Source organism: Salmo salar, chromosome 01, assembly GCF_965601325.2.
Source record: "Salmo salar chromosome 01, fSalSal1, whole genome shotgun sequence".
Classification (NCBI taxonomy): Eukaryota; Metazoa; Chordata; class Actinopteri; order Salmoniformes; family Salmonidae; genus Salmo; species Salmo salar.
The window spans coordinates 178275330-178287504 of record NC_138291.1 but is presented as its reverse complement, the minus strand read 5'-3'; the positions used below and the strand labels follow the sequence as shown (position 1 = coordinate 178287504).

General features: G+C 44.3%; 1 protein-coding gene across 2 annotated transcripts in view; it reads right to left on the bottom strand.

Moving 5' to 3' along the window:
* The window catches only part of wdr7 (WD repeat domain 7), a 403835-nt gene that overhangs the window by 314780 nt on the left and 76880 nt on the right, over positions 1–12175 (bottom strand). For both annotated transcript variants that reach the window (XM_045693965.2, XM_082956906.1), the window contains exons 13-14: positions 11507–11702; positions 2752–2966 (exon numbers count right to left, since the gene is read on the bottom strand). In XM_045693965.2, the coding sequence (XP_045549921.1) occupies positions 2752–2966; positions 11507–11702 (411 nt within the window). The remainder of the gene's footprint in view (positions 1–2751; positions 2967–11506; positions 11703–12175) is intronic.

Genomic DNA, 12175 nt, shown 5'->3' with positions numbered 1-12175 from the left:
ACTGAGTCCTATAGGCCCACCTGGCACCAACTGAGTCCTATAGGCCCACCTGGCACCAACTGAGTCCTATAGGCCCACCTGGCACCAACTGAGTCCTATAGGCCCACCTGGCACCAACTGAGTCCTATAGGCCCACCTGGCACCAACTGAGTCCTATAGGCCCACCTGGCACCAACTGAGTCCTATAGGCCCACCTGGCACCAACTGAGTCCTATAGGCCCACCTCGCACCAACTGAGTCCTATAGGCCCACCTCGCACCAACTGAGTCCTATAGGCCCACCTCGCACCAACTGAGTCCTATAGGCCCACTTGGCACCAACTGAGTCCTATAGTCCCACCTCGCACCAACTGAGTCCTATAGGCCCACTTGGCACCAACTGAGTCCTATAGGCCCACTTGGCACCAACTGAGTCCTATAGGCCCACTTGGCACCAACTGAGTCATATAGGCCCACTTGGCACCAACTGAGTCCTATAGGCCCACTTCGCACCAACTGAGTCATATAGGCCCACTTCGCACCAACTGAGTCATATAGGCCCACTTCGCACCAACTGAGTCATATAGGCCCACTTCGCACCAACAGCCACACTCGTACCAATTGCAAGTAAGCCACATAGGACACTTCTAGTGTTAGCTAGCTGGTGCTATAAACACACACACACACACACACACACACACACATCTAGTGTTATCTCGCTAGAGTTCCATTCCTCTAACCCTCCTGGCAGGCTGAGGCAAAGGTGTGAATCTCAGGGAGCGATGGAGTGAGATGAGAGAAACGAGGACAGGAGGGAGGGAGTATTACCTCTCATTCCATCTTCTCCCCTGGTAGTATCCAGAGCCATGCCTCCATCCCAACACCCCCAAGCCCACAACACTAGGAGCCCAGGCTCCACTTTAACTAAGCCCTGGTCCCTGCAGGCCGCTGGGCTGGAAAACACTCTTCACCACACACACACACACTCACACACAAACACACTCACACACAAACACACTCACACACAAACACACCACCTCCGTGCAGGAAGAGGCAAGAAGGAGGAAGAGGAGGAGAGGGAGGAAAAGGAGCTGGAGGAGAGGGAGGAGGAGGAGAAGAGTGATGAAGAGGAGGAAGGAGGAGAGGGGAGGAGAAGGGAGGAAGAGCAGGAGGGAGGAAGAGCAGGTGGAGTGTTTCCCTGTATAATTGTCTGAAAGAACCACTCACCATCTTCCTCTTCATCTATTCTCTCCAGCAACATCTTACAATGGCTGGCTGGCTGGCTGACTGGCTGGCCGACTGGCTGACTGACTGGCTGGCCCTTGCATACCCCCATGGGATGGAAACAAGGCATAAATTTTTCTGGAGCCCGACCAATATGTTTTTTGGGGCCCGACACCCATTCCGAAATATTTGAAGGGACAAAACTTACCGATTCCTATATAGTGTTTTACAGCTGGGAAACACTATATAGGAATCATTTTCCACACTGACATCTCATGAATTTCCAAAAGAGCAATTATCCAATAACTATAGTTCAAATGTTGATTTCACACATTGTGACAATAATAATAACATCATAAGAATTGCCGCAAGTGTTCAGATAAGTTATTTAATAAATAGGATGAAAAAAAAAGGTTATCGGTAGAATTATCGTTCGATAGCGATATAGTGGTATAAGGACTATGTCAGCCAATAATATCTGTGAGACGATATATCGGTCAGGCGCTGCAACTGCAATATAGCCTTTATGCTTTTCAAAAACCAGACTGGTTTCCAAAATGGCCACCGTTAAGTGCTTCCCTTTAGTCGCTCTGCTGCTCTCTGCATCCCAGCACAGAGGGTGACAGACACAACCATAGTTCAGGGAGGTTGATTGTTCTATTAAGATTCTACTCAAAGCTCGGGGACTCTTTCCTTCTCCCCCTCCCTCCTGGCCCCATCTGAAGTGAAACATCCTGGTTTTCTATTGGCAGAGAGACAGTGATGTGTGTGTGTTTGTTGCATTACGATGGAGAACACTGATCAGGGTTTGAAACACAGCAATTAAAGAAAGGACCAGTACACCAGACTGAGCTCTACATGCAGTATATACATGGCTCATGTTTTTAAAGAGTTATAGGGTTTAAAATAATAAAGGTTCAGCTATTCCCCTATGTACACATTCATAAAGCCTTTATAACAGCTACATAAAACATAACTGTGTCATAGGTAGTCACAAACATTATGAACAACGGCATAAGCTAACCTTGTCTGCTAGTAGATTGGTAGTCAGGGTCCGGGGTTAAAGCTAACCTTGTCTGCTAGTAGATTGGTAGCCAGGGTCCGGGGTTAAAGCTAACCTTGTCTGCTAGTAGATTGGTAGCCAGGGTCCGGGGTTAAAGCTAACCTTGTCTGCTAGTAGATTGGTAGCCAGGGTCCGGGGTTAAAGCTAACCTTGTCTGCTAGTAGATTGGTAGCCAGGGTCCGGGGTTAAAGCTAACCTTGTCTGCTAGTAGATTGGTAGCCAGGGTCCGGGGTTAAAGCTAACCTTGTCTGCTAGTAGATTGGTAGCCAGGGTCCGGGGTTAAAGCTAACCTTGTCTGCTAGTAGATTGGTAGCCAGGGTCCGGGGTTAAAGCTAACCTTGTCTGCTAGTAGATTGGTAGCCAGGGTCCGGGGTTAAAGCTAACCTTGTCTGCTAGTAGATTGGTAGCCAGGGTCCGGGGTTAAAGCTAACCTTGTCTGCTAGTAGATTGGTAGCCAGGGTCCGGGGTTAAGGGGTTACAACTGACCTTGTCTGCGGTGTCTGCAGCCAGTAGGTTGGTAGCCAGGGTCTGTAGTTTGTGCGTGGCCATGTTCTTGAGCGCAGCCAGGCTGCGTCGTGTCATGGCCTGTTTCAGGTTGACCGCAGGGTGGCTCAGAGCGTCCACAGCGGCTGGCACCACCTCATCACACGCATTCAGGATCTCTACAGCCGTGATGCCCATCACACAACGGTCCAACGCACCTGAGAGAGAGCGAGAGGGGGAGGGGGGAGAGCGAGAGGGGGAGAGAGAGAGCGCGAGGGGGGAGAGAGAGAGCGCGAGGGGGGAGAGAGAGAGCGCGAGGGGGGAGAGAGAGAGCGCGAGGGGGGAGAGAGAGAGCGCGAGGGGGGAGAGAGAGAGCGCGAGGGGGGAGAGAGAGAGCGCGAGGGGGAGAGAGAGAGCGCGAGGGAGAGAGAGAGCGCGAGGGAGAGAGAGAGAGCGCGAGGGAGAGAGAGAGAGCGCGAGGGAGAGAGAGAGAGCGCGAGGGAGAGAGAGCACGAGAGAGAGAGAGAGAGAGAGAGAGAGAGAGAGAGAGAGAGAGAGAGAGAGAGAGAGAGAGAGAGAGAGAATAATCAGGACTTTCAGAGACAGTTCTGGTTGGGTTTAACAGGCTGGGATGATTGATGGCTACTGGGATCTGTTGCGATTAACATTTTTTTGGTCCATACTTCACCCTGAAAATGTGAAGGTAAAATTGATTCCAACTGTCAACCTGATACAAAGACACTCCCATTTCTAGTCTATTAATCAAATTTATTTATATAGCCCTTCGTACATCAGCTGATATCTCAAAGTGCTGTACAGAAACCCAGCCTAAAACCCCAAACAGCAAGCAATGCATGTGAAAGAAGCATTGCTTGCTGTGTGAGTGAGTGGAAATAGAGAGAGCAGATAGTTCTGGTCACTAGGGATATTGGTCTCCATCTCCAAGACCAATGCCCTCCTCCAAGCTCTCCTGTAATGTTCTGCCCAGTTACTAAGCTCTCTCCCCCAAAAAAAACATATCGGAGCTAGCCAGCAGTAGCATTGGAGCTAGCCAGCAGTAGCATTGGAGCTAGCCAGCAGTAGCATTGGAGCTAGCCAGCAGTAGCATTGGAGCTAGCCAGCAGTAGCATTGGAGCTAGCCAGCAGTAGCATTGGAGCTAGCTAGCAGTAGCATTGGAGCTAGCCAGCAGTAGCATTGGAGCTAGCCAGCAGTAGCATTGGAGCTAGCCAGCAGTAGCATTGGAGCTAGCCAGCAGTAGCATTGGAGCTAGCAGTAGCATTTATATTCATCAACATGGCCAAGCTTTGTGTGGTAGCAGGGTGTAGCAACACTTGCTATGCAAATTTATACAAAGGGTGGGTCTAATCCTGGACGGTGATTGGTAAAAAACACATTCCAGCCAGTGTCTATTCCACAAGTTACCATTAGCTAATATAATAAATTAGAATGTTGAAATTCCTATTTACTCTGTTGTATCTCACTGCGCAATCCACTGTCTCACCAGCCCAGCTAGACAATAAAAAAAAAAAAACGTGATATCCAGTGTAAAAAGCTTCTAGACATTATCTCACATTTCCTTTTGGACTAGCATTTGGTTTTCAATAGTGGAGATTTGCATAAAACGTTGTCGGTCTCTCGGACATTTGGAACATTGTTTTAATATTCAAAATCGGTCTTCAGCTGTCCCGTTGTAATGAAAGGAATTGATGTGTACGTACTAACATGCATGTGTATAGATACAAACACACACACTTAAAAACATGAACATGTAGTATGTAAATTACAAAGTATTTTGTAAAAAAAAAATATATATCTAAGTTCGTTAAGAACAAATTCTTATATACAATGACGGCCTATTTAAGTGCCTTTGAATGGGGTATGGTAGTAGGTGCCAGCTCAACAGTTTCCTGTTTATATCTAGAATGGTCAATCCACCCAAAAGGACATTCAGCCAACTTGACAACTGTGGGAAGCATTGGAGTCAACATGGGCCAGCATCCCTGTGGAACGCTTTCAACACCTTGTAGAGTCCATGCCACAATGAATTGAGGCTGTTCTGAGGAAAAATGGGGGGGTGCAACTCAACATTAGGAAGTACTCTTTTTTGTGGGGCGGGGGTACGTATTACCCTTTTTTCTCCCCAACTTCATATAATCCAATTAGTAGTTACAGTCTTGCCCCATCCCTGCAACTCCCGTACAGTCTCGGGAGAGGCGAAGGTCGAGAGCAAAGCGTCCTCTGAAACACGAGGAAGTTATTCTTAAATGTTTTGAACACTCAGTGTATACTCAGCGGTGTCAGAGAAAGGCCTGAAAAATTGTATTATATCGTTCCTTTTTTTAATCTGTGAAATCAACCGTCTGTGTACATTTATCTCATTACATTAGTTCACCAATCAGTGTGGATAGAGCAGGTAAGCTAGTTGTTTACACCAATCAGTGTGGATAGAGCAGGTAAGCTAGTTGTTTACACCAATCAGTGTGGATAGAGCAGGTAAGCTAGTTGTTTACACCAGTCAGTGTGGATAGAGCAGGTAAGCTAGTTGTTTACACCAGTCAGTGTGGATAGAGCAGGTAAGCTAGTTGTTTACACCAGTCAGTGTGGATAGAGCAGGTAAGCTAGTTGTTTACACCAGTCAGTGTGGATAGAGCAGGTAAGCTAGTTGTTTACACCAGTCAGTGTGGATAGAGCCGGTAAGCTAGTTGTTTACATGCGTTATGGACAGACGAGTGTAGCCTATGGTGAAAGATGCGATTGAAATGTCATAATATTTTGGTTTTGTTCCCTGAACCGGCTCCAACCCCTGATTATTGCAATACATATCGTCGTATCGACACTTAAGTATTGATATAATACTGTATTGTGAGGTCCCTTGGCAATTCCCAGCCCTACTGGTCTATACTAGTCTCCAGCATGGTGCATCTGAAACCAGCATGATCATATCGGATAATGATGCCAGAGATGTATTATATCATGTTGTAGTCACTGTAAGTGGATTTGATGATGCTTCATCTGCTCCTTAAAGGGAAATTCCAAAAACGTTCAACTTCATATTCATGTTGTGTTGTGTTGTGTTGCAACCTTGCTGTGTTGTCATGTCGCGTTGTTGTCTTAGGTCTCTCTTTATGTGGTGTTGATGTGTGTTTTGTCCGATATTTATATTGTATTTATTTATTTATTTTTAATCCCCAGGCCACCCGTCCCCGCAGGAGGACTTTTGGTAGGCCGTCATTGTAAATAAGAATTTGTTCTTAACGGACTTGCCTAGTTAAATAAAATAAATACATATTTTTATTAATAAAAACTAAATCTACAGCACCACCTTAACATCAACATGTGAAAATGTCACGTTTCTATATGTTGTAGTAAAAAAAAAAGAGAGGATGGTGAGTGTTTCTAATGACAACCAACTAGTAGGCAATTCCTACTCATAATTGGTTAAATTCACTTGACGCAGGCCAATGATGTCATTGGAAACAATCCATTTTTTTTTACTACAAAACATAGAAACAAAACGTTTTCACATATTATGTTGATGTTGGGAGGGTGCTGGAGATGAATGAATGGTAAAAATTTCCCTTTAAGAAAGTGAGTTCTATTCCATTAGAGCTGATGTGGGGGGGGGGGGGGACCCATAGAAGATAAATCATTTATCTCTATGGGAAAAGCACTGAACAGAGGAAATGTAGCTGTCCATCAGTAATATAATGACTCTATAAATGGAGAGGCTGTTTCCCTCACTCCTTCAGCTCCTATCAAGTGGTTCCAGACAAACCTCAGGGATCATTACTTAGGCTACCCCTGCATGTCTAACAAACACACACCTTACAGCCACGTCCCTTCTGCTCCCCAGCCCAGTGAGTAGACAAAGCTTGCTACTGTACGTTCTTCTGCCCTACTCAGCACAACGAGACATAACCAGCTTTAAGAGCAGACATAAACACACTAATGTGCCTAGCTAATGCAGTAACGGGCAGAGAGAGACTCCACATTTAGGGAGATGTTTTGTAAGTGCTTGACTTCGCTCCTACTCTCTCCTCCATCCCCCACTTCCTCCTCAGCCATCATCTTTACTTCCATTGCTGTGAGAGGGAGTTTAAAATCTGTCTAACGTTTTAAGAGAGTGCTGCGTTGCTTTACAACTCTAAACATGCGGCTTCGTATTTAAAGACGGGACAGGGGGCAGGACGGAAGAAACGAATGCTTCAGACAATCTATTATTCATCCTGGAAAGGGTGTGTGTGATCTTCACTGAGCAAAAACATCGTAAAGTGAGGGGAAGAGCACAAGGTTGGAGCTACCCTGGTAGATTTTAGCTGGTCGTCGTCAGGAGGAGGGACAGAAGAGACTCAATGTCTAATGGGTGACAAGCTTCTTCCTCCTTCTTCCTCACATAGGCACACAGGGTTACACCACTGCTTATAACTATAATAATATTATTATTCTAACTATCGAAGACGTGCCAAATGAATGATATCCATCTCAGGGCTCCAGCTTTGCATTTGGTTTGGTAGACGGCAAGCTAGAAAGAACAAGCGTCTTTGCTTACAGCAGAGACATTCAATGCCCTCCTGGATAATGATTCATGTTGCTTAATAAAAAATAAAAATACTTCCTGTAATACTGGAGACCCCGGTATGGTACAGAAACAGAATGAACCCTACTGGTTTCTAGTAATCACCCACACAGTGTTTGCATCCCAAATGGAACACTATTCCCTATGTAGTCCACTACGGGCACTGGTTAAAAGTAGGGAATAGGGTGCCAAAGTAGGGAATAGGGTGCCCTTTGGGACGCCACAAGTGAGAAAACAGGAAAATTGTATTAAACCAATCTGCCCATGAGTGGTGTCTTATCTAACACCTCCACCAAGACAACGCATCAGCCTCTCTCTCACTTAGTAGCCTACTACATCTCAATGACTTTGGTTATTAAAACAACTATGCAGACAAGTTCTTGCCTGGTTTAGATCTGATGGGAAGATATCAGTTCGTCTCTGTGGATGGTTTGTTCTCTGACAAATCAATGGCAAGTTCCAGTGTTCCTCAAGGTTCCGTTTAAGGACCACTATTGTTTTCACTATATATTTTAACTCTTGGTGATGTCATTCGGAAACACAAAGACAACTTTCACTGCTATGCAGACGACATACAGCTGTAAATTTCGATGAAACATGGTGAAGCCCCAAAATTGCCTACCCTGGAAGCATGTGTTTCAGACACAAGGAAGAGGATCGCGGCAAATGTTTTACTTTTAAACTCGTACAAAACAGAGATGCTAGTTCTAGGTCCCAAGAAACAAAGAGATCTACTGTTTGATCTGACAATGAATCTCAATTGGTTGTACAGTCATTTCAAATAAAACTGAACGATCAAGGCATTACTTTGGATCATGTTCCCTCTTTTCACAAACATAAAAATTAATCTTAACCTGTTAGGGCTAGGGGGCAGTATTTTCACGGCTGGATAAAAAACGTACCCGATTTAATCTGGTTACTACTCCTGCCCAGTAACTGGAATATGCATATAATTATTGGCTTTGGATAGAAAACACCCTAAAGTTTCTAAAACTGTTTGAATGGTGTCTGTGAGTATAACAGAACTCATATGGCAGGCAAAAACCTGAGAAGATTTCATGCAGGAAGTGGCCTGTCTGACAAGGTGTCGTTCTTCTTGTCTCTGTTTATTGAAGAGTGAGGATCTTAGCTGTCCCGTGACACTTCCTACGGCTGCCATAGGCTCTCAGAAGGCGGCAAAACGCTGAATCGTGGCTTTGCAGGCTCTGGCTGAAACAAAGTAGCGCGTTTGGGTAGTGGCTGGTTACAGTACTGTGAGACTCAGGCTCGTGCCCGCGTCGACTGAAAGCTTTGTTTTCTTTCCTCTGTTTAGCTAAATGGACATTCCCGGTCAGAATATTATCGCTTTTTTACGAGAAAAATGGCATAAAAATGGATTTTAAACAGCGGTTGACATGCTTCGAAGTACGGTAATGGAATATTTAGATTTTTTTTGTCACGAATTGCGCCATGCGCGAGACCCTGATTTACCATTTCGGATAGTGTCTGGGACGCACGAACAAAACGCCGCTATTCGGATATAACGATGGATTATTTTGGACCAAACCAACATTTGTTATTGAAGTAGCAGTCCTGGGAGTGCATTCTGACGAAGACAACAAAAGGTAATCAAACTTTTATAATAGTAAATCTGATATTGGTGAGTGCTAAACTTGCCGGGTGTCTAAATAGCTAGCCCGTGATGGCTGGGCTATGTACTTAGAATATTGCAAAATGTGCTTTCACCAAAAAGCTATTTTAAAATCGGACATATCGAGTGCATAGAGGAGGTCTGTATCTATAATTCTTAAAATAATTGTTATGCTTTTTGTGAACGTTTATCGTGAGTAATTTAGTAAATTGTTAGCAAATTCCCCGGAAGTTTGCTAGGGCTGAACATCACATGCTAATGTAAAAAGCTGTTTTTTGATATAAATATGAACTTGATTGAACAAAACATGCATGTATTGTATAACATAATGTCCTAGGTGTGTCATCTGATGAAGATCAAAGGTTAGTGCTGCATTTAGCTGTCTTCTGGGTTTTTGTGACATTATATGCTGGCTTGAAAAATGGGTGTCTGATTATTTCTGGCTTGGTACTCTGCTGACATAATCTAATGTTTTGCTTTCGCTGTAAAGCCTTTTTGAAACCGGACAGTGTGGTTAGATAAAGGAGAGTCTTATCTTTAAAATGCTGTGAAATAGTCATATGTTTTAAAAATTGAAGTTTTTGTATTTTTGAGGAATTTGTAATTCGCGCCACGCCTATCATTGGATATTGGAGCAGGTGTTCCGCTAGCGGAACGTCTAGATGTAAGAGGTTAAGACTAGCTTTTTAACATCTTCGTAACATTGCAAAAATCTGAAACTTTTGCCTAAAAATGAAGCAGAAAAACAAATCCATGTTCTTGTCACGTTAAGATTAGACTACTGCAATGCTCTACTCTCCGGCTACCCAGATAATGTACTAAATACACTTCAACTGAAAAACGTCTGCTAGAATCTTGACTAGAACCAAAAATATATATTGTATTACTTCTGTGCTAGCCTCTCTACACTCGCTTCCACTTAAGGCTAGGGCTGATTTCAAGGTTTTACTGCTAACCTACAAAGCATTACATGGACTTGCTCCTACCAAATCTCTACGATTTGGTCTAGCCTTACATACCTACACTTAATGCTGGAATCACAAGACGCAGGCCTCGTTATTGTTCCTAGAATTTTAAGCAAATAGCTGGCTTTTTATAGAATGGTCTGCCTATCCATGTGAAAGAATCAGACTTTACTGAACGTTTACGTCTTCTCTCAGTAGATTGAGTGCAGTCTGGCCCAGTGGTGCAGAGGTGAACGGCAAGGCACTGGAGTGACGAAACACCCTTGCTGTCAATTTAGAACATTTCTGACATGCGCATTTCTGGATATTTTTGTTGTTATTCTGTCTCTCACTGTTCAAATAAACCTACCATTAAAATTATAGACTGATCCTTTCTTTGTAAGTGGGCAAACGTACAAAATCAGCAGGGGATCAAATACTTTTTTACCCCACTGTATTGTAAACTTTCATTCATATGCTAGGTTGTAGCAACCTCATGATGGTACAGTAACAGTACAGGGACACTGTATTGTAGTAGGCTAAACCTATCAATGCCACACTGAGATGGGTGAATGGAATATAAATGACTGTCATCCAATATGCTGTAATAGAAATAAGGCTCATAATTTTGTTTTTTTTAAATGATCGTCCTCCTCCATCTTAAACTGCACCGACAGCCACTGTGGTCTGTTGATATCCTTCCGCTGGTGTGGGGACTGTGCTTTGGCAATGTTGGTGGGGTTATATCCTGCCTGGTTGGCCCTGTCCGGGGATATCGCTGGACTGGGCCACAGTGTCCCCCTGACCTGCTACCTTATCCCGGACCTGCTACCTTATCCCGGACCTGCTACCTTATCCCGGACCTGCTACCTTATCCCGGACCTGCTACCTTATCCCGGACCTGCTACCTTATCCCGGACCTGCTACCTTATCCCGGACCTGCTACCTTATCCCGGACCTGCTACCTTATCCCGGACCTGCTACCTTATCCCGGACCTGCTGATTCGACTCTCTCTCCCACACCTGCTGTCTCAACCTCTGAAAACTCAGCTATGAAAAGCCAACTGACATTTACTCCTGATGTGCTGACCTGTTGCACCCTCGACAACCACTGATTATTATTATTATTATTATTATTATTATTATTTCACCCTGCTGGTCATCTATGAACATCTTGAAGAACAATCTGGCCTTAATGGCCATGTACTCTTATAAATGCAGACAGAACAAACAAAGTCCCCAGCAAACAAATAGTGCACAGTTGAAGAAAAACCATTAACAAAGTGTAATAAAGCTTGATTTCATTCCTTCAGCACCGTTCCATTAGCAGACTACAGAGAAGGTTGTTGGATTACAAACAGATATTTCATTACAGAAGTTCATTAATGACAAAAAGAAGAAAATAGACGACCAACAAAAGTCCCATTATCTCATTAATCAGGTTACAATGAATAAACCCGCTGCACTGTAACACATCTATTTTAATAGTGCAACGGTATGTGTCTCTCTCTCCGTCTCACCTGTGTGTGTGTACCTGTATGCGTATCGCTCTGTCGCAAAGGTTTGTGTGTGTGCGAGTCTCTCTTTTGTGTGTGTGTGTGTCTCACCTGTGTCCATCTGCCACACATACACTGAGCCATCAGAGCAGCCCACCACCAGATAGTCATCACAGGGGCGCCACTTGATGACCTGGATGGGGAAGAGGTGTCGAGACGCCAGCATGATGCACTTCCTCTCCCGCAGGCTGAGCAGACCCACGGAGTGGTCACTGGCCACAGAGCACACACAGTGCTGAACACGATTCTGTCGGGGGCAAGAAAGAAAGAAAGAAAGAAAGAAAGAAAGAAAGAAAGAAAGAAAGAAAGAAAGAAAGAAAGAAAGAAAGAAAGAAAGAAAGAAAGAAAGAAAGAAAGAAAGAAAGAAAGAAAGAAAGAAAGAAAGAAAGAAAGAAAGAAAGAAAGAAAGAAAGAAAGAAAGAAAGAGGGAGAGGGGGAGAGGGGGAGGGAGAAGGAGAGAGAGAGCTAATTATCAAAATCCAGAAAAGAGCTGTTCAATTCTTCAACCACCTAAAACGAAGTGATTCCCAAACCTTCCATAACAAAGCCATCACCTACAGAGAAATTAACCTGGAGAAGAGTCCCTTAAGCAAGCTGGTCCTGGGGCTCTGTTCACAAACACAAACAGACCCCACAGAGCCCCAGGACAGCAACACAATTACACCCAACCAAATCATGAGAAATCAAAAAGATAATTACTTGACACATTGGAACGAATTA